Here is a 23,252-nt window from a genome sequence, read left to right as displayed (position 1 = left end):
TTTAGGGAAGATGAAAGTGAATGTGTAAATATGAGAAAGCAAAAAACTGTCAAACACAAAAGATGACCTCTTGACCCCATTAAAGTCAATGGGAGTTTGCCTCTTTTATAACATAAGCTAGGTGTAAACATACTGAGCTTGCAACTGTAAATTATAGGTATCGGATACAAAAGTGTCCATATGCAAAATCATGCCAATTTAACTAACACAACTAAAAAAATTCACACCTTTAGTTAAACCCATGCAGTGCTTTGAAGGGACAAAGTCTTGGTTAACACTGAAAGGCAACAAGTAAAGAAAGGTATCACTTACAAAGTGGGGTGATAATGAGGGGATTCAGAGGGGGGTTTCCCCAGCTCCCAGGTACATTTGCTAGGGGTGTCAGGTCGGATCCACTCTCTCTCCTCACTGATGTTACAGGGCTCCTTCTCCAGCCCTCCGTTCAGCAGGCATTTAGCAGAGAAGTGAGAGCAGGAACTGGTGTCCATTTCTGCTTCTGGAGGAACTGAAGGCATTGTGTCTCTGAAAAGGAAAGAAGAACCTGCCATTAAGACTCACTTTGAGCTTCCTCAGAAGCAAAAGGATTACCTCAAAGCCACTTAACATATGCAGCAGACTACTTTAAACCCTGCTGTGTCATGATGTTACAGATTATTATGGAAGCAACCGAACATAAGAGCAATGTAGGCTTACACAACATACTGCTACTGTCTTGCCTTCATTATAACACACAAAGCTGAAGTCTTCTGGAATCTTCTGCTTTCCCCATTAGAGGAGGGGCTCAGACTCATACTGTTCTAGTATCAAGTTCCAGGGAGACGGCATAGCCTAGCCGTCTAAACATGCAGGTGGAGCCAGGAACTTCTGAGACCTAATAATGGCTCTGCTGCTAACTCTCTATGGTGAGCTTGGGCAAATCACTTAGCATCAGAGTCTTAGGCTATATCTACCCTAGGACTTATGTTGGCAAAACTTATGTCGCTCGAGGGTGTGAATAGCGAACCCCTCTGAGCGACGTAAGTTTTGCTGGGTTAAGCGGCAGTGTGCACAGCACTATGTCAGTGGGAGACCGTCTCCCTCCGACATAGCCACTGCCCCTCGTGGAGGTGGTTTTATGTCAATGGGAGAGCTCACTCCCATCAGCACAGAGCAACTATATGAGCGATCTTCCAGCCTTAGTTTCCCTATATATGAAAACAATAACATACAAGGGTCTTGTAAGGACGGGTAAGGGGTTGTGCAGCACCGTGACAACAGTAAGTGTTATGATCATGGTTCAAGCTATGAAGGGCTGATAACTGAAATGGGAAGTTGGGCTTGGCTTTGGTGCAGCACTGAGTGCAAAATTTGTGACCACATCCTGTGCAATGAGAATGCCGTGAAGACAGACTGGTATTAATTAGAAGCTGCCCACAGTTTACAGCAGGCGGTCTCAAAGATCAAGAGACAAGACTGATCAAGCAGTGGAGTTTCCCCCCAACAAAAAACAAACCACCACTTTCTACCCCAAAGAGCTACCATCTCCCCATCCTAAGCAGATGGCTGGCATGTATATACCCCCTGGATGATCAGACAGCAGTGCTGACTGACTCTAGACAGACCTGCATTTATCCTCCTAACCAGACAATGTGGCTATGTTGTAGGCAGAGGAGAAGTGGGTAGGGAATAGTCGTGTTAGAGAGGCAGTTTGTTTCACCTCTAGGCAGGAGAGATCCTCAATGGGTGGGTGAAAGTGAGAGAGAGCTGCCATAGAACTACTAGTCTGGCAAAAACCCAGAAACACCCCTGAAAACTCTGCCTCTGGGGAGGATAGGGGAGTAGGCATCCACCCTCTCTGGAGCAATGCTATGAGGGAAACTAACCTGGATGTGGGGAGAAACTTTAACAAAAGCCACAAAGAAAAATAAAGCCTGGAGCTGAATTGCTTCCAAGACCAAGCTCCACAGGAAAGAGCGGCAGGCTCGCAGGGCCAGTTTTATGAAGGTTTATTTAGTCACTCTCACCAATAGGGAATATGGAGTCAATTCTATGCAGATGGTTAACAGGTCTTATTTTAGGTCATGTGTCTACAAAACCCCCCACAGTGACATAACTTTTTTGGGTAGGGTAGCATAGCTGAACCCATGAAAATGCATTTGGAAAAGACATGGGAGGGGACATAAGAAACCCCATTGCTTGAACATATCAATTTTAAAAGGATTATAAACCCAGTACATTTGATGGGCATAACAGATTTGCCTTTTGCTCTGGAAGTTATTTTCTAGAGATATGCTGAAACCAGACCCTTTAAAATTTCCAGAGGGTGAAGAGAATCTGAGATCCCAAGTGCCAGATCCAGATTTCTCTGTGTTATGATTTTGGTTCCAGCTCAGAATGGCTTGAGAAAGCCATTCCTGTGACACTGCATCTCACAATGGCAGGAATCTCACAACAGCAGCTAATCCTATGAAACTTTGGACCCAGCAAATCTAAACCCTGGCCCTGATTCAGCTTCGAATTTGAACACCATCCTAAACCTAAATTGGATCAAAGCACTCTTCTTCATTTTATCTCCATTATTTCCCTCTAGACCCATGCCCAAATCTCTCTGTCCAGAATAAACCTATAAAGATAACATTGGTCAGTGGATTCTAGGGTATGCAGCTGTATTAGGGTATTGAGGATAGAAGGTAAATGATTCAGAAGAATCAATTAGTCAATATGCTCTTCAGGTTTATTTGTCTTTACTTCATTTGTGCATTAGGCCATAAGGCATTAGCCATCTGCAATGGCAGAATAGTGGCAGCAAGCAAAACAAAAGCTTCGTGGGGCATTCTCTGACGCAGATTCATTTTTCACATCTACAAAGACAGGCTCAAACCCCAGATAAAGTCACTCGCACATCAGTGACTGGCCAAGATTTTAAAAAGTGACTAGTTAGTTATTTTTTGGTGCCCATCTTGAGACACGTTGAAAGGGCTTGAGATTTTCCGAAGTGCTGAGTGCCCACCTTCGAAAACAGTTCCTTTAAGGGGGTCTCAAATTGGCCACCCAAAGCCTATTATTCACTTGGAAAATTTTGGCCAGTGTGATTATTGGTGTCAAAACCATTGCAGGCTCTGCTCTGCAGAGGCCCTGGCCTTGGGAGAGAGGGTGATGCGCCTCGACCAGGACCTCACTGGCAGAGCAGTGCAGGAAAGGTTGACAACAGCTATGCCTGGCTTTATCCCCTCACTTTCACGAACACTCCTCAGCATGTGTGAAGTGTAGGCCGACAGGATACGCATCCTGAAACTAAAATATCTGTGTACATGAACACATTTTTTCCAGTCACGAAAAAGATATTCTAATCCTACATTTAGGCCAAATTATGTCCTGACAAACCATAAAGCCCCACTGATTTCAAGGCAGGGCAGAATTTGGCCCTTTCAAAAAATGTAAACCAATTATGCTAGACAAATAGTAGCTGCTATGAGGCGCAACACACACAGCTGTTCAGATATGCTCTGCTGCATTTATTTTATTTTGTTTACAATTTAAATGGATTTTAGACTTTAACAAGGTTGCCCAGTTTTCTGCTGATATTATGCCCAAGATTAAAAGCTCTTCCACTTCATTTCTCAGAAACTCCTTGTAACTCTTTGGGACTTTAGCTTAAAATAGAAGCCTCCCAGTTTGCCATGTTCCTAAGCATAGATTTAATCCAAGAGAAATTTGATCCCCCTCCAGGAATCTTATTACTATTCGTCAAAGTAAAATCTTTCTCCTGTGCTTCAGAGCACAGGGGTTAAAATCTCCCACCATTAAGCCTTCTATACTGGGCATAAGATACTGCAAAACAAAGTGGACAGGACTGGTAAACAGGATTAGTAACAGTTGTGTGGTAGGGATATCAGATAAATCTGTAAATTCTGTTAAACAGCGGTTGAAAGATTCCCAAATATGGGAGAACAAATGAAGCCCTCTTATATTACTGCTTGCCAGGATACTGCCACACTGCCCTTACTGATTTGGTATTGGGGCAGCTGGCTACACCTGTCTCTTCCTTCCCCAGCCCAGCTGCTCAATGCTCACTTGGATCCAGACCAAGCCTATGCACCGAAGGTTGGTTGACTCAAGTTATGTCAGCATACAGCTGCTGACTTGTCTGCCACTCAGGCACATGGCTAAGCAGTTGCTTGCCTCAGAGCTACACCACAAGTGCTTGTGTCAAAGTAGAATGTGTTGCACCATGTGTCGGTATCTTAGTAGACCCCATGCTACTTTCCAGCTCATTGCTGGTATCTCACAAAGCATTTCACCTAGGGATCCAGTTCCCACTTTCTCTATCCCATAGATGTTGTGCCTTTTTAAAAACTCCACAGCCCCTCACACCGCTTTTCAGGTTCTACCAGATCTCTGGCAGAAGCATGGACCCTGCACAGCTCAGCATAGTTCTCACAAGTGTTGCTAATACAGGAGGTACAATTCACCTGTGTTAGAAATGTCCAAATTATTGTAATTTATTTATGTAGGGTCTTGTTTTTGCAGACAATAATAAAAAGGTACAGTTGTATGTTGGTGCCTCTGGCCCCCACAGATCCCCCTGGTGCTCACTGCATCTCCTAGCCCCCGCTGCTTCCCCCTCCCATTGCCCTGAGCTCCCTTCCGTAGCCTCATACCCCAGGCTCACCCTGTTCCTGGCCTCTTGACCACAGCACCAGATAAGACTAACCCAGTGACTGAAGCTGGGAGGAGGGGAAGAGCTGAAGCCCACCCCTGGACACTGCAGGGAGGAGCTGCTGCTTTGCCCCTCCCCCATCTCTGCCCAGGAGGCTGTCATGGCTGCAGGAAAACCCCCTAGGGCCACATGCAGCCACAGTAGCTGCACTTGAGAAATGCTGGCTTTGAAGACCATTTTAACAGTCAGCCACAGTAGTGTTATGTTGCTTATAATGTGTCTCTCATGTGTACTTATTTGCTTTTACTTAGTAGAGCTTTTACTGCTATGTATTCTGTAATGTGGGGGGTAGGCTAAGCAAGATACTGAATTTCCAAAAATTCAGCAAAGAAACAGGCAACAAAATCAAAGAACAAACAAACACAAGATTAAAAACCTTTTATCAACACTAACTGGGTGAACTGTATTTTAAACCTCCAGTAAAAATAGAATTAAAAAGCAAACATTCATGTCCATGTATGTAAAACCTAATAACGGACTATTTTCACAAGTTTTCACAGCTTGGTGTACGTGTAGCTATTGCTCTCTTTGCTGTCCCCTGTGCTGTGGAGTGGTAGGGGTAAGGGGGTACACCATGCTGCCACCTGTGTGTTGGGGTTGTAGGGAGCAGTGACCATGGAGTTCTCCAAGGACTGGAAAGGCTGCTGAGTTCAGGATCTTTGGGCACGAAGGTGAGTAATGCTTTGCAACATTGTTTGTTGCTTGAGTAATCCCATTATATCCTGGTGCATTTTCCAGTGTGCCTCTTGGTCCTTTTGCTTCTCCTGCAGTAGCCACTCTCTCCGTTCCCAGACCTTTTCCATGGTCATGGGGCCTCTCCAAGTCCTGCATTCACAGTCTGAGGCCATAGAGGATTGGAGAATCTTGCAGAACAGATCCTCCCAGTCCTCTTCTTGCTCCTGTTGAGGGTCAGATGTTCAGCAGGTGCAGAGGGGCACCCCTCGAGGCCCCTGATTAAAACAGACACGCTCCTGATTAAAACAGACAAATGCACCATTAGATTTGCAACTGCTATGGAAAGGAAAAGATGCGTCAGAATTCCTTTCCCTTACTCCCATAAATACCTTTAGAAATGCGAACTGTCACTTCAGCTTTGGAGCTGATCACTACAGCACCATTCTGCAGCTCAAACCATAGTCAGTATGGCCTAGTGGCAAGGGAGGGAGAAAAGAGGACCGTGGAAGCTATAAATGTTGGGCTCCCCTACCTGGGTATGGGTATAAGGAAAGTGCTGAGAGTGCTGGCAATATTTTCCACAGGCCACAGCGATCCGGGCTGATACTGACTCATGAGGCACAAAGGCAGAGAACCCAGCTGCTGGCAGCATCCCAAAGCCGCCCGTGGGCTCCAAGCCTGTTGTCACCTGGCGCCATTGCAGTACTCACCACAGGAGTGGCATGGAAAGTCTCCTATCACAGTAGAAGAAACCAGGCTGCCATCCCTAGAAATCACTGGGAACGGACTGTAAAGTATCTCCATGTGCGTTTCATGGAGATCTCTCAAGAAACTAAAACGGACAACCCTACACAGATAAAGTAGTCTGCCCTGGCTCCCTGCCTAGCTCAACAAGCCAAAGGACTGAAAAGCAGATGCCAACTACCTGTTTGTTCCACCGCTACCCGAGCGCAGGACACTGATCTGAAGGGGACGGTGTTATCCGACAGCCATAATGGTGTTTTTGAATTTATTCCCTATTCCCATTACATTAGGGAAGACAGCCTTCAAAAGGGAGTGCCTCTGTTTTGAGGTTGCGGATGGAATGGATGCCATTTCTAAATGGGGAAGAAGAACAGAGAGGGAGGGAGGTGACTTTTGGGAAGTGAAAAGCAAAGAAGTGAAAACAAAAAAGGAAAAACGCATGTAGACACTTACCAAACTCCCTTCCCCTTCACCAGCAGGTTCATCCACGCTTGTGTGGAGGGGCTGGCTCAACTCCAGCCAAGTTTCAGATAATTCCTGGCTTGCAGCATGCTTTGAGTCCACCGTCACGTCTTTATGTCCCCATGCATCCACCTCCTCCTCCTGCTGGCAGGAGTCTCCACCTTGGGCTCCTGCAAAGTGACCATCGTGGTCTGCAAGGTGCTGGTGGGGTCGCTGCCAGGTATGGCATGCAGGTCACTGCAGAAGCAGCTGGGCTGCATGACCGCACCAGATTTGTTGCTGCCCTCCCTGGCCTTCTGGAAACCATGACAATTTGCTTTCATGGGACCCTGCTGCTCGTCCCTGTTTCAGCATCCCCCTGCACAATTGGCACAGGCCATCAGGAAACAGCATTTCAAAAACCTAAAGGGGCAGGTTTTGGGTTTCTATGACCCTTGGGCAATGAAATTCAAAACTGTGACTAGAACCACCACTCTTGCAGGAACAGCGGTATTGTGGTACAGCTGCTGGAGGAGTCAGTCAACACAAAAACACAGCCGCTACACTTGCTCTGCACAGCTCTACACCACACAGGGAGGTGGTGTTATTGTTAGGGTTACCATCCCATCCCTTGACTCCCTTATGTCATTGATTTGTCACATGGGTAAGGGAAGGCCAAATCAAATTTTTGGAGCAGCACTAAGCAATGTAACCGTTGGTTAAACCTCGTTTTCAGTGTAGAATTCAGCCTGAAGAAATGTAGCTTTTTAACAAGTAACCACAAGCTAAATATAGGTTTTCCTTTTGTGTTGTCCTAAGACTGCAATGAATTGCACATCTGAAATAAAAATCATGGATACGACTTCTTCTTTGAGACTTTGCCTGTTAAAACAGGATAAATATTCAGCAGTGTTCCCCCCACTCCCACCCCGCTCCCTTGGCAGGGCTTTGTTTTTGCACTTGCAACACAGGTAAGGAGATGCCAGGAAGAATTGAGAAAGCCATTAATGAACCTTTCCCTTTCCAGAATTCTAAGTAAACAGCAAATGCTGGCCACATACGAGCACGAAGATGTTTTATTGCAAAGAAGGTTCAGAGAGTACTGTGTGCAGGGGAAAAGTTAAGCTTTAAAACATAGTAGCCAGCTCCTCCTTATCCCAATTTCTTAAAACTTGTGGAATTTATTATGTCCATTCCTATCTCAAATGTAGCAGTGAAAAGATTATTTTCCTCGTGTAAACAGATCTGGACAGATTAACAGAATCAATATTTAGCTGGTTTCTGCAATATTAAGCTTCAAATTAACTTTAATTTCAATTGCACATGTACACAGTTTTATTAATTGATTTTAAAACTGATGTACTGAAATGTATTAAAACTGATAATTACCATTTTAAACCTTAAAATTGCAGCTTGTGATAATTGCATTGTATACCTGAGGGCAACAGAAATGAACACCCAAGGAAAACAAATACACAACATACTAAGGGAAAAATTTCTTTAAAATGTTGTTTAAAATGAAGTGTTATCCCTTATTTTTCATGTGTTTCCCCCTTATTTATATCCAACAAAGGTGGACATACAGTTATTGTGTTGCTGTAACAAGGTGCTTACGTTGGCACGAGACAAATTTTAATGTAAATGCACCTCTACCCCGATATAACGTGGTCTTCGGGAGCCCAAAAAATCGTACCACGTTATAGGTGAAACCGCGTTATATCGAACTTGTATTGGTCTCAAGCACTTCTGTTATTAAAGCAGCCCCACCCCCCAGAGCATGTGTTATATCAGGGTAGAGGTGTATATGCACAACTAGGATGATGCAAGTCGCTTACGCCCACCAAACTGCAGGGCAGAGCAGGCCCAAGCAATGAGAGCAGGGGAAGACAGATATTTTCTGTTTGTAGTTCCTTAGCTCAGTGGCCTTAAGGAGAAGCTGCAGTCCTGCTGGAAGTACTGATGGGGCTACCAAACGTAGGTGTTCGGAGAAGCACAGCACTGAGCAGCCCTACAAACTTCTCCTCCAATGAAGCAATCTGGAGAAAACTCCCCAAGGAAAAGCAAAAGCTAGGAGAAATGCTCCCCCTTTGGCCCCTCCCAGGGGAAGGAGCAAACAAGCCCAAGTATGGTATGGAAAAGATCTGTTGAGAGTTCTTCTCAGTTGTAAGCTAGTACTGCCTACATGTATCAAAATAAACATCTCCAGTGTTAGAAGGCAAAATCCAAAAAGGAACTCCATGCTTTATAAGCTAGTCTAAGCCTATATAAAGTTAATTTCTCAAAGTCCAGCCAACTGTTTATTATGGCATGATTGGGACTTGTCCCCATGCCTTCATAGTTGTATGTTTGGCAGCTAGAAAAAGTATCTGGCTTAAGTCTTTGAAAGTGTCTCTGCTTTTTCTTAATATTTTTACAACTACTTCTACGGCTGTACAGCACCTAAGCACAATGGGGCCGCAATCCTGATCAGGGTCCCTCAGTGCCACTATAATATAAACAGACACATGTCATGTATCTGGAGGGGATATTCATTTAATAAACTGGAGAACCACGAGACACTGGAACCGTGTGATGATTCTAAAATGTTATTCTGAATTTTACTGATCATGCACCACTGATGAAAACATGGCTTCGGCCCACTAATCCATCTCCCTGGAGCGGATTCTTACACTCCAAGCATTTAAGCAGTTTTAAACAGTCACCATTAACCCCCCTCTTCTCTCCCCTCCACTCCCCCAAAACAAAGCCACACTTCGAGAAGTGTTTTTAATTTCTCCCAAATGTTTTTAATTTCCCTTTCCCGCCCTCCACAAAACAAAAAATTAAAAAGACAGCACATACCTAAACCTAAGACAGGGCATGTTTAGTCCTAGACAAGTAGTAAGTACCAGTATGAAGCCTGATATTTGACAGCCATAAGGGGTTAAAAACTGGAATTTTATATCACTGGGAAACTGGACATTTCCAGCTACCCAGTGGGACTCCGCATGTTGTTATATTCATACGAAGTCCTGATATACCAATCCACAATATCATGATAGTTTTAGTATAATAAACTTATTCTAGAGATTTTAGGACTTCCTCTGAGGCACATGTAGATATACATATGATTGATGAAACAGTTGGCCTCTATGTACATACACAAGATTATGTGTCTACAGGATTTATAGTTGATGTGTGTGTTTGCAAAGCACACACAGTGAGAACACTGAGTTCTGGAACAGCCAATACCTTTGTTATATTCAAACAAGGAGGAAGGCAGTGAGAGTTTGCCCAACAGGAAGGGATTTGCTTATTTTATTAGTGATACTAAGTGCTTCTGTAAGAGGGTCAATTATGAACCTGAAACTTACCACCAATGCCTTAAACTTTTTGCTTCAGGGGTCTCCAATACAGTTTGTTCTCCTAAAACAAAAAATGAGAAAAAAAATGTTTTGAAAGACTCTTCTTAAAGAGAAAGAACAACCTTCTCTGTGTGTACAATATAGAAACAAGTAATGCCATCTTTGAAAAGTGCCATTTGGCTGGCTGCAGTGGGTAAAGAACAGAAAGGTTGTATATTGTAGCAACAAACAGCAAAGAGACAGCTTCCATCACTGGGCTCTGATTTCGCCAAGTCACCTTGAGCAATGGCTATGCAAAGGGAAGGCAGTAGACTGGTCTGTAGCAGAAACTCTGGACCAATTCAGATTATTCAGTCTGTGCATAAAGCTTTTAAGCCTGGTTGCTACATCGCTTCCAGATGTATAAAAGAGTGATATGCTTGAATATTTGCTACAGAAGAGCTTGTATCTATGTGCTGGAGAAAAAGTATATTTGCAGCCTGCTGCCCCCATTGAAACAGGGTTGTGAGCCCAGGTGCTGGAACTAGAGGTGCTGGGGGTGTTGTCACACCTCTTGGGTTGAAGTGGTTTCCTTCATTTACAGGATTTACAGTTTGGTTCAATGGCTCTCGGCACCCCCACTGTAAAAATCGGTCCAGCACCCCTGGTTGTAAGGAAGCCCATTCTCTCAGAGACACCCCCTATTCATGGAGATATCCATTATCTCCTTCCTCTTATATTCCCCCCTCACAATACCTACTTAAAAACAGATCTTCTGCTCACTCCTTTACTTGGAATTTTCTTCAGCTAGCAGCCTGCTCTGAACTTTGCTTTCCATATCAGTGCCAGCCAGGCCACTGGAGTGGCTCAATAGATTGCTGGAGAGATCTCAAGGGCACCAGTTTGAGTCCCAACTACGCCAGCAGGGGCTAAAAGTTGTCACTCTGATCACTGGGATCTGGACTGAGATCACCAGTGTGACAACCATCCACATCCCAACTGGCACCTCCATGGGGAGTTCAGACTGAGTGAAAACTCAAATGCCTTTCTGTCCCTAGGGTAGGTCCCTACAGAACAGGGTTGAAGACCAGACTAGGAAACTGTTCCTGACACTGTCTGCATTGTACTTTCCCCCTCATTGTACAAGAAGTCCATTTCCAAGGCTATTTATCTGACGCAGTGTGTGCGCGTTAAACATCCACAAAATAAAAAAAATAAAATAAAATAAAGTTCCCACATAAGATCTAACATCGCACCTGAAGCTGAAGTTAAGTTGTCCAAAAACAAAACAAAACACAACCAAACAGGTTTATGAGTGAGATCTGATGGCTATCTGAGGGCTGAATGCTAAGTAGAAAGTAGGGTGCAGGACTCCATCATGCCTTGTCTGGAGAATGGGACTATATTTCTCTGCCATTTATCCTAGTTCTTGACTTGAGTTTGCTACAGAAAGAGGTGGAAGATGGAAAGAGCAGTTTGATGTCAGTATCTAGTGGCCCCAAACATCTGAGTCAGATCAGTTAGCAAGGCCTTCAGAGGCAGGTACACGTACTGCTGATACACACTGCATTTCTTAATCCCTTTACTCGTTGGGGTGGGATTCTCAAAAGCACCTCAGAGCTGGCCTTACTCTGCTCTCACTGAAGTCAATGAGAAAACTTCAATTGACTTCAATGGGAGCAGAGTTAGGCCAACACAGAGTGCTTCTGAAAGTCACATTCTAGAAACAAAGCACAGAGAAGAGTGCTCTGGTTAAGAATGCACCCTTCTCCCAGAGACTAGGGGTATGTCTACACTACGAAATTAGGTCGAATTTATAGAAGTCGGTTTTTTAGAAATCGGTTTTATATATTCGAGTGTGTGTGTCCCCACAGAAAATGCTCTAAGTGCATTAAGTGCATTAACTTGGCGGAGCGCTTCCACAGTACTGAGGCAAGCGTCGACTTCCGGAGCGTTGCACTGTGGGTAGCTATCCCACAGTTCCCGCAGTCTCCGCTGCCCATTGGAATTCTGGGTTGATATCCCAATGCCTGATGGGGCTAAAACATTGTCGCGGGTGGTTCTGGGTACATATCGTCAGGCCCCCGTTCCCTCCCTCCCTCTCCCCATGAAAGCAAGGGCAGACAATCGTTTCGCGCCTTTTTTCCTGAGTTACCTGTGCAGACGTCATACCACGGCAAGCATGGAGCCCGCTCAGGTAACCGTCACCCTATGTCTCCTGGGTGCTGGCAGACGTGGTACGGCATTGCTACACAGTAGCAGCAACCCCTTGCCTTGTGGCAGCAGACGGTACAGTACGACTGGTAGCCGTCATCGTCATGTCTGAGGTGCTCCTGGTCGCCTCTGTGAGGTCGATCAGGAGCGCCTGGGCAGACATGGGCGCAGGGACTAAATTTGGAGTGACTTGAGCAGGTCATTCTCTTTAGTCCTGCAGTCAGTCCTATTGAACCGTCTTATGGTGAGCGGGCAGGCGATACGGACTGCTAGCAGTCGTACTGTACCATCTTCTGCCGAGCAGCCATGAGATGTGGATGGCATGCAGTCCTTCTGCACCGTCTGCTGCCAGCCAAAGATGTAAAAGATAGAGGGAGTGGATCAAAACAAGAAATAGACCAGATTTGTTTTGTACTCATTTGCTTCCCCCCCTCCCCTGTCTAGGGGACTCATTCTTCTAGATCACACTGCAGTCACTTACAGAGAAGGTGCAGCGAGGTAAATCTAGCCATGTATCAATCAGAGGCCAGGCTAACCTTCTTGTTCCAATAACGACAATAACTTAGGTGCACCATTTCTTATTGGAACCCTCCGTGAAGTCCTGCCTGAAATACTCCTTGATGTAAAGCCACCCCCTTTGTTGATTTTAGCTCCCTGAAGCCAACCCTGTAAGCGCCCCTCCCAGCGTCAGAGCAATGGCAAACAATCGGGCATCTGAGAGTGCTGTCCAGAGCACTCACAATGGAGCACTCTGATGGGGCTAAAACATTGTCGCGGGTGGTTCTGGGTACGTGTCGTCAGGCCCCCGTTCCCTCCCTCCCTCCGTGAAAGCAAGGGCAGACAATCGTTTCGCGCCTTTTTTCCTGAGTTACCTGTGCAGACGCCATACCACGGCAAGCATGGAGCCCGCTCAGGTAACCGTCACCGTATGTCTCCTGGGTGCTGACAGACGTGGTACAGCATTGCTACACAGTAGCAGCAACCCATTGCCTTCTGGCAGCAGACGGTGCAATATGACTGGTAGCCGTCATCATCGTGTCCAAGGTGCTCCTGGCCACGTCAGCTGGGAGCGCCTGGGCAGACATGGGCGCAGGGACTAAATTTGGAGCGACTTGACCAGGTCATTCTCTTTAGTCCTGCAGTCAGTCCTATTGAACCGTCTTATGGTGAGCAGGCAGGCGATACGGATTGCTAGCAGTCGTACTGTACCATCTTCTGCCGGACAGGCAAGAGATGAGGATTGCTAGCAGTCGTATTGTACCATCTTATGCCAGGCAGGCAAGAGATGAAGATGGCTAGCAGTCGTACTGTACCATCTTCTGCCAAGCAGCCATGAGATGTGGATGGCATGCAGTCCTTCTGCACCGTCTGCTGCCAGCCAAAGATGTAAAAGATAGAGGGAGTGGGTCAGAACAAGAAATAGACCAGATTTGTTTTGTACTCATTTTCCTCCTCCCCTGTCTAGATCACACTGCAGTTACTCACAGAGAAGGTGCAGCGAGGTAAATCTAGCCATGTATCAATCAGAGGCCAGGCTAACCTCCTTGTTCCAATAACAACGATAACTTAGGTGCACCATTTCTTATTGGAACCCTCCGTGCATTCCTGCCTGAAATACTCCTTGATGTACAGGCACACCCTTTGTTGATTTTAGCTCCCTGAAGCCAAACCTGTAAGCCGTGTCGTCAGTCACCCCTCCCTCCGTCAGAGCAACGGCAGACAATCGTTCCGCGCCTTTTTTCTGTGCGGACGCCATACCAAGGCAAGCATGGAGGCCGCTGAGCTCATTTTGGCAATTAGGAGCACATTAACCACCACACGCATTATCCACCAGTATATGCAGCACCAGAACATGGCAACGCGATACCGGGCAAGGAGGCGACGTCAGCGCGGTCCCGTGAGTGATCAGGACATGGACACAGATTTCTCTGAAAGCATGGGTCCTGCCAATGCATGCATCATGGTGCTAATGGGGCAGGTTCATGCTGTGGAACGCCGATTCTGGGCTCGGGAAACAAGCACAGACTGGTGGAACCGCATAGTGTTGCGGGTCTGGGACGATTCCCAGTGGCTGCGAAACTTTCTCATGCGTAAGGGCACTTTCATGGAACTTTGTGACTTGCTTTCCCCTGCCCTGAAGCGCATGAATACCAGGATGAGAGCAGCCCTCACAGTTGAGAAGCGAGTGGCGATAGCCCTGTGGAAGCTTGCAACGCCAGACAGCTACCGGTCAGTTGGGAATCAATTTGGAGTGGGCAAATCTACTGTGGGGGCTGCTGTGATGCAAGTAGCTCACGCAATCAAAGATCTGCTGATATCAAGGGTAGTGACCCTGGGAAATGTGCAGGTCATAGTGGATGGCTTTGCTGCAATGGGATTCCCTAACTGTGGTGGGGCTATAGACGGAACCCATATCCCTATCTTGGCACCGGAGCACCAAGCCGCCGAGTACATAAACCGCAAGGGGTACTTTTCGATAGTGCTGCAAGCTCTGGTGGATCACAAGGGACGTTTCACCAACATCAACGTGGGATGGCCGGGAAAGGTGCATGATGCTCGCATCTTCAGGAACTCTGGTCTGTTTCAAAAGCTGCAGGAAGGGACTTTATTCCCAGACCAGAAAATAACTGTTGGGGATGTTGAAATGCCTATATGTATCCTTGGGGACCCAGCCTACCCCTTAATGCCATGGCTCATGAAGCCGTACACAGGCAGCCTGGACAGTAGTCAGGAGCTGTTCAACTACAAGCTGAGCAAGTGCAGAATGGTGGTAGAATGTGCATTTGGACGTTTAAAGGCGCGCTGGCGCAGTTTACTGACTCGCTTAGACCTCAGCAAAACCAATATTCCCACTGTTATTACTGCTTGCTGTGTGCTCCACAATATCTGTGAGAGTAAGGGGGAGACGTTTATGGCGGGGTGGGAGGTTGAGGCAAATCGCCTGGCTGCTGGTTACGCGCAGCCAGACACCAGGGCAGTTAGAAGAGCACAGGAGGGCGCGGTACGCATCAGAGAAGCTTTGAAAACCAGTTTCATGACTGGCCAGGCTATGGTGTGAAAGTTCTGTTTGTTTCTCCTTGATGAAACCCCCCGCCCCTTGGTTCACTCTACTTCCCTGTAAGCTAACCACCCTCCCCTCCTCCCTTTAATCACCGCTTGCAGAGGCAATAAAGTCATTGCTGCTTCACAGTCATGCATTCGTTATTCATTCATCACACAAATAGGGAGATGACTACCAAGGTATCCCAGGAGGGGTGGTGGAGGAGGGAAGGAAAATGCCACACAGCACTTTAAGCACAGCACTTTAAAAGTTTACAACTTTAAAATTTATTGAATGACAGCCTTCTTTTTTTTGGGCAATCCTCTGTGGTGGAGTGGCTGGTTGGCCGGAGGCCCCCCCACCGCGTTCTTGGGCGTCTGGGTGTGGAGGCTATGGAACTTGGGGAGGAGGGCGGTTGGTTACAGAGGGGCTGCAGTGGCAGTCTGTGCTCCAGCTGCCTTTGCTGCAGCTCAACCATACACTGGAGCATACTGGTTTGGTCCTGCAGCAGCCTCAGCATTGAATCCTGCCTCCTCTCATCACGCTGCCGCCACATTTGAGCTTCAGCCCTGTCTTCAGCCTGCCACTTACTCTCTTCAGTCCGCCACCTGTCCTCCCAGTCATTTTGTGCTTTCCTGCACTCTGACATTATTTGCCTCCACGCATTCGTCTGTGCTCTGTCAGTGTGGGAGGACAGCATGAGCTCGGAGAACATTTCATCGCGAGTGCGTTTTTTTTTTCTTTCTAAGCTTCACTAGCCTCTGGGAAGGAGAAGATCCTGTGATCATTGAAACACATGCAGCTGGTGGAGAAAAAAAAAGGGACAGCGGTATTTAAAAAGACACATTTTATAAAACAGTCGCTACACTCTTTCAGGGTAAACCTTGCTGTTAACATTACATACATAGCACATGTGCTTTCGTTACAAGGTCGCATTTTGCCTCCTTCCACCGCGTGACTACCTCCTCAACCTTCCCCCCTCCCTGTGGCTAACAGCGGGGAACATTTCTGTTTAGCCACAGGCAAACAGCCCAGCAGGAATGGGCTCCTCTGAGTGTTCCCTGAAGAAAAGCACTCTATTTCAACCAGGTGACCATGAATTATATCTCACTCTCCTGAGGATAACACAGAGAGATAAAGAACGGATTTTGGTTGAATGCCAGCAAACATACACTGCAATGCTTTGTCTACAGTGATTCCCGAGTACGTGTTACTGGCCTGGAGTGGTAAAGTGTCCTACCATGAAGGACACAATAAGGCTGCCCTCCCCAGAAACCTTTTGCAAAGGCTTTAGGACTACATCTAGGAGAACCGCAAATGCCAGGGCAAAGTAATCCTTTCACATGCTTGCTTTTAAACCATATATAGCATTTTAAAAGGTACACTCACCAGAGGTCCCTTCTCCGCCTGCTGGGTCCAGGAGGCAGCCTTGGGTGGGTTCGGGGGGTACTGGCTCCAGGTCTAGGGTGAGAAACAGTTCCTGGCTGTCGGGAAAACCAGTTTCTCCGCTTGCTTGCTGTGAGCTATCATCTTCTTCGTCCCCAAAACCTGCTTCCATATTGCCTCCATCTCCATTGAAGGAGTCAAACAACACGGCTGGGGTAGTGGTGGCTGAACCCCCTAAAATGGCATGCAGCTCATCATAGAAGCGGCATGTTTGGGGCTCTGACCCAGAGCGGCTGTTCGCCTCTCTGGTTTTCTGGTAGGCTTGCCTCAGCTCCTTCAGTTTCAAGCGGCACTGCTTCGGGTCCCTGTTATGGCCTCTGTCCTTCATGCCCTGGGAGATTTTCACAAAGGTTTTGGCATTTCGAAAACTGGAACGGAGTTCTGATAGCACGGATTCCTCTCCCCAAACAGTGATCAGATCCTGTACCTCCCGTTCGGTCCATGCTGGAGCTCTTTTGCGATTCTGGGACTCCATCATGGTCACCTGTGCTGATGAGCTCTGCATGGTCACCTGCAGCTTGCCACGCTGGCCAAACAGGAAATGAGATTCAAAAGTTTGCAGTTCTTTTCCTGTCTACCTGGCCAGTGCATCTGAGTTGAGAGTGCTGTCCAGAATGGAGCACTCTGGGATAGCTCCCGGAGGCCAATACCATCGAATTGTGTCCACAGTACCCCAAATTCGAGCCGGGAACGTCGATTTAAGCGCTAATCCACTTGTCAGGGGTGGAGTAAGGAAATTTATTTTAAGAGCCCTTTAAGTCGAAATAAAGGGCTTCACTGTGTGGACGGGTGCAGGTTTAAATCGATTTAACGCTGCTAAATTCGACCTAAAGTCCTAGTGTAGACCAGGGCTAGAAGAAACTGTCTTGTTACATCCCAGGCAACAGCCAATCTGTGCCTCTTGACACAGAAAAGATGACCTGACTGTACTGCAGGTACCGAAGTGGGAAAGCAGAGAAATCTGAAGTCTCATTAAACTAGTGTATAACTGTGGTTTTCCAAGAATCTTCTAAACTTTCTGATACTCAGATATTGCAGCATTTGGTGACTTATAAACACCCACAAGAGGCAAACTCAGGAAGGACTCTAGGGCCATGACTCAGCATATGCTTAATCTTAAACAAGTAGTCCAATTGAAGCCAAAGGTGCTTTGCTGGAGTGGGGCCTACCTGAATTATACTATGGCTCTGTGGAAGACGTACATCTCAAGAGAGGTACAGAGGGGCTTTTGGGGTTCAAAGCTGTTCAGTCCAATTCTCTCGCAATAGTCTTATCCTATAGATGAAGATGAATGCACAGCTGTTTCTCTGCATCAATATCATTCTTCCTCAGTGCTGAACTGATATATCCAAGACCTCCCCTGTGGCTTGAAATAAAAACCTTTTTCCCCTGCCCCTTTAACATTACCAGGATGTTAAAACTAGGGTTGATGGCAAAGTAATGGTCAACATTGGGTATCAAACTACTCAGAGCAAGTTCAGCAAAATGTCCCAGGTTAACACTTCACACAGAAAAAAGGACTTCCTGCATACAGATCTGGAGCTAGAGACACTGGTGTACTGAGTACCAGGACTTCTCATGAGGGTGTGTCAAATCACCTTGCTGACCAGTGTTTTGTTTTTTAAACACACACACACACACACACAGTCCAACAGATTTTCTGCATAACAAGACTCCTGTATAGGGTTGCCAAACCTCCTGGATTTTATGGGAGTCTTCGGGAATTAAAGATTAATCTTTTTAACTGAAGACTGTCATTTGATGAAACCTCCAGGAATACGTTCAACCAAAATTGGCAACCCTACTCCTGTACAAATATCAAAGCATGAGAGCATTAGAGAAAAGAGACTGGAAAGTTTCTGTACCTAATCTGGAGATGGTAACTTTCATTATCCAATTCTGTATTTAAGTGGACTACTTTTGTTTATACTAACAGCAGATCTGACCTTTCCTCCCCAGAGCATAAATATGTAGAGATACTCTGCACTTCTATAACGCTCCTAATGTATAGCTCTCAGAGTACTTTACAGAGCATAGGGCGGGAAGTATTATTCCTTCCATTATACAAGTAGGGAAATGGAGGCACAGAAAAAAATCAAGTGACTCGCCCAAGATTACAGAGAGCAGGAAATGGAATTCTGATCTCAATTCCTAGTTCCACATGCAATTCACTAAACAGCTGCTGTTCCACAGTCCTGTGGTACATCTCTTACTTGGGCAATATCTGTAATGAATGCTGGTGGAAAGGGGCACCTGTCCCTACTGAACAGAAGTGCAGTTAGCAGTTCTGGATTACCTGTTTCTTGTAGAGAGACTAAGAGTAAGGCACTCTCAGACCTAGTCTGTACACAAACTTGAGCTAGTTGTAACTAAATCACACCTTTAGTTAAACCAGTGAAAACCCCTCGCTGGATATGTATATCTGTTTGTACCTGGTTCTCCAGGTTTAAAAATGAAATTAAGTGTATCCACATAAAGTTGCATCAGTTTAACTAAATCAATTTTAAAAAACCCCACCCCCCGCAAAAAAAAAAAAAAAAACCAACCAACCAAAACCCAGAACCACCAGATTTTAGGTAAACAAGTTTAAGTTTGCATAACGTCAAAGCCTCAGACACAATACGAACTTGATGCAAATACAGAGAAATGCCATAATGCTTCTCATGAAAACAGTTTAGATTAGCAGTAATGAGTGGACTAGCCAAAAAATTAAGCTAACTCAGCAGCACTGTTCTTTAAAAATCAAAGCAAAACATTTTTAGAGGCTTCCCGTACAAGTTATGTGGTGTAGAGACATTTCTTGTAATCTAACACCTCAAGGAATTAAAATGGTCAGGCGTTACTAAACACTGAGTAACACCCTCAAGTTAGAATTTTAACATATATTTCCTTAATGTGCTAAGCATAACAGAGCTTATACCTTGGCAGAGAGACAACACTGAAGCAAGCTTGCCAAAAAGCAGAGCTACATCATGACAAATCCACTGTAACAACTTCAAACCCATATTAAAACAAAAAAAGCAGGATTTTGGCTTTTTATTTTTACAGCAGTGCTGCTGCATCACCAAGGTGACTGAAACAGAAGCAATGAGTTACATGCCTCCTTTTCCAACCCCACACACAATGGCATGTGGTAAATTACAGACTTAAGAGTTGCTGAGTCACACTCAATAAGGTAGAACTGTGGTAACTGAATCCCCACGCATTTGGATCAAAGCATATAATACTTGTTCAGGCAACAGTATGCAATGATCTCATTAAACTTTGTGCATGGTGGGGTCTCTTATTCCCAGAATTACTAGACTAAGCAACTACGAGTTTTATAAAGAACGCCTTCACCCAGCAGCATGTGCTTGTTTCTCCATCCCAATTTATCTCCCTCCATTTTACCCCTCATCCATTTTATTCTCATTATATATGAGGTCTCCAGGCTCTTGTTTCACTCCCCTCACTACACTGGAATTTCCTTCCCCTTATTGAGTGTTCAGTCCTGCATGGTGCGAAGTACTCTGACTCCAATTCACCAGAGTCCCATTGACATAAATAGAACAATTACTTATTTAAAAGTGGACCACAAGGCTAGTTACTTCATTGGATTATGGCCAGCATGCTCAGCACCTTGCAGGACCAAGCACTTAGAAAGATATGGGATATACAGAAAAAATGACGGACTGTATTTATTTTAAAAAGGGGGGGGGGGAGAGAATCAGATCTATTACTGGTCAATTCAATAATGTTTTATTGGTATTAGAATAATCATTTTTACTGTGGTAGCTCTCAGAGGCCCCAATCATATTCAGGTCCCCACTGTACTGGGGGTTGTATAAAACACACAAAACATTCCCCAGCCTTAACAAGCTACATAAGTGTTGTAAGAACAACATGTAAGAGCCCTTGGGTTTTTGGCAGAGGGAAGCCCAGGATGGTGAGACAAAGAACTAGTGCCAAGCCTGTAAGGGACAGGGAGAGAAACTGGAACACTAACACAACAAAGCAGCCAAACATGACCGATACACTAACAAACAGGCAAAGGAGAAAAGGAGGACTTGTGGCACCTTAGAGACTAACCAATTTATTTGAGCATGAGCTTTCGAGACTCACTCAATAACAGATGTAGGCTTCCCAGCAGTTAACTCCCAGCCTTTCCCTCCAAATTTGTACTTTTCTTTACATTTCTGGTGGCCCTCCCACAGAAATGTTAACCCCTGGGCATCACAAACCTTCCATCAATCAATATTACTTGCAAATCATCCATTTCTAGAGTAGTTCCCACCACTTTCTGTTTTTCTGCTCACCCCAGGAAACAAAATAACCTCCAAATACATTTTAAAAATACACATTCCACAGGCCTGTGGAAAGACAATATTTACTATCCTTCTTTTATCAGGATAAGCACTACTGAGATGAATACAGTAAATAAGATTTTTGATAAATTAATTCACAAGAGATCTTCTTGATAAGAGGATTTTCCATCCAAAAATGTTTTCTCTACTGTCCAGCAGATTGCATGATGTTCTAATTAGCTTTACCCATCTTAAAAACACTAGAATTTAATACACTGGAATTTTGCCAGAACAAAACCCAATCAAACACCATTTACCCTCTGAACAGTAACTGTAGAAAGCTATCCACTGCTATCCCATCTGCAAAAGCTATCTGTAATTCTAGTTCACACTAGGTGTCTAAAGGAGATCCTGTTTCTAGGGCAGCATATTATGAGCACCAAGGATTTCAGCAAGACTTGGAATAAAAGAAAATGACTGGAACTTGGCACCTTGATATCTCTATGTGCCAGCCTAACACTATCACACATTCATACACATATTCATCATCATAGCAATTGGTCAAAATCTCATCCACCAGGATAACAGTCTCCAGATTTCAACCAGCACAAGCAGTTTATTTCACGCCGTTAATTTCCTAAAGGCCGAAGGACAAAGCAACAAGAACTAGACAGCTTTGTTCCCCAACTCCGACCATCGCATCAACGTTCACCCTACAGCATCCAGCAGGAGAGGCGGCTGACTCCAATCTCCACCATTGCCTGTATTTATTTTGGGGGGGAGGATATAGCGATGTAACGATGGCGCGGGGCTGGGGCACAGAGAATACCTTCGCTCCCTTTCGGGAAATCTCCAAATCAGACGAAGAAGGGAGGGGGGAGAGGAGAAAGCTAAACCCATTCGCCAGCGCCACGACTGCCACCTGGGTAACCTGACCTCTGGCAACCCCATCCACCGGCTGCAGCACAAGCTGATGCAACCGGAAAGCGGCAGGGAAGAGACACGCCCCGCACAAAGAACACGCAGATCGGGCAACAACGACGAAACCCCGGCAGTGCGGCGCATCTCCCCGGCCAACGGGAAGCCCGCGGGCTGCCCAGGCCGCTTCTCCCTCCGCCCGCTACCCCACGTCCGACCTCTCCCATCCGCACGCCGCTCGCACGTGCCTGGCCCGGCCGGGCGGGAAGAGAGGCGCGGCAGCTGCCCGAGTCCCGCTGCGCGTGGATGAGACGCCGCCGCAGCAGCCGCGGCCCCGCAGCTGGTGCCCCGCGCGCGTGCGAAGGGAAGTCTCCCGGGCGTTCCCCCTCTCCGGCTTTTGGAGAGGGAACGCGCGCTGATTGGCCGGGCCGGGGGCGGAGGGGGACACGCCCCACCAATAGAAAAGCAGAGTCGCTCTCGCGCCTGTGTGCGGCCGGGGCTAGAGTCTGCTGCGGGAGGGTGTAGCTGGCCGGTTTGTCTGCGGGGCCCCAGCAGCAGCAGCAGCAGCAGCAGCAGCCAGACTGCCTAGGGCGAGGACGCATCCTAGGTCCGTCCCTCTAGCCCATCAGATAAGCACCAGCATCCACTCTAGAAGGAATGGGGCTACAGTATTTTTTCTTCTACCGCTCCAGGGAGCTAGCTACAGATATATGCCACGGTCCTGCAACCGGACTTGTTCAGGCAGGCCCCTTTGTCCACACAGGTGCCATTACAGGAGTAGGGTCGTACACACACCAGCTCTGCACTGGTGAAAGCTGCTGTTACTCTGGTGATGGGTGCCATCAGAAGAACCTAGAGGGATATTAGTGAACAGCTGTAGAAATAAGTTATTTTACAGCATTTCACACAGCAATAAATAAGAAAGTGGGGTTTTGTGTTTTAATGGGCAAAGGAGGGTTGGATCCTGAAAGGGACAGAGCACTCAGGCCCTGTCTCAGGGAAGAACTTAAACTCATGCTTAACTTTAAGTGTGTGAGTAGTCCCACTGGATTTAACCATATGCTGCAGCAGGGACCAGAGTGTTCAATGCTTTGCTGAAGGGAGTCTTCCAGTTGAAGCCCTTTAAGGACTCAGGCCAGACCCTCAACAATATTTGGACACCTAGCTTCTGATGATTTCAGTGAGTTAGGCACCTAAATACCTCTGAGGATCTGGGCCTGAGTCCCCAAGCTAAGGAAGACACAAGCATGCTGCCACAGTAGCCTTGTGATGTCAATCATTCAAATAAGCAGTGAACTTGTAACTGAGGTTTTACATGTAATTTAGAGATAGTAGGCCAGCAGCTCCCTGTTCCTGCAGGAGTAGCATTTTCATCCAATCTAAATTTGATCTCACCTCTCCCCCTTGTTGTGGGGAATACATCCAACTCCTGCAGCAGCAGCTACTTCAATCTGAAAAGGAGTAGCACC

At 46.2% G+C, this 23,252-nt stretch overlaps 1 protein-coding gene across 4 annotated transcripts in view; it reads right to left on the bottom strand.

The window, feature by feature from the left end:
- The window catches only part of LOC140917174 (cystathionine beta-synthase), a 54,065-nt gene extending 31,881 nt beyond the window's left edge, over window positions 1-22,184 (bottom strand). Inside the window, exons 1-3 of one of the 4 annotated variants that reach the window (XM_073359410.1) lie at window positions 22,032-22,184; window positions 9,913-9,964; window positions 313-522 (exon numbers count right to left, since the gene is read on the bottom strand). In XM_073359410.1, coding sequence (XP_073215511.1) covers window positions 313-515 — 203 coding nt within the window. In that variant the 5' untranslated portion in view covers window positions 516-522; window positions 9,913-9,964; window positions 22,032-22,184. Of the gene's footprint in view, window positions 1-312; window positions 523-9,912; window positions 9,965-21,694; window positions 21,977-22,031 lie in introns of those variants that run through there. The other 3 variants (XM_073359417.2, XM_073359426.2, XM_073359402.2) reach the window with 3 other exon arrangements.
- Window positions 22,185-23,252: the final 1,068 nt, after the last annotated feature.

Source organism: Lepidochelys kempii, chromosome 1 (assembly GCF_965140285.1).
Source record: "Lepidochelys kempii isolate rLepKem1 chromosome 1, rLepKem1.hap1, whole genome shotgun sequence".
NCBI classification, from domain to species: Eukaryota; Metazoa; Chordata; order Testudines; family Cheloniidae; genus Lepidochelys; species Lepidochelys kempii.
This window is presented reverse-complemented; position numbering and strand designations above follow the sequence as displayed.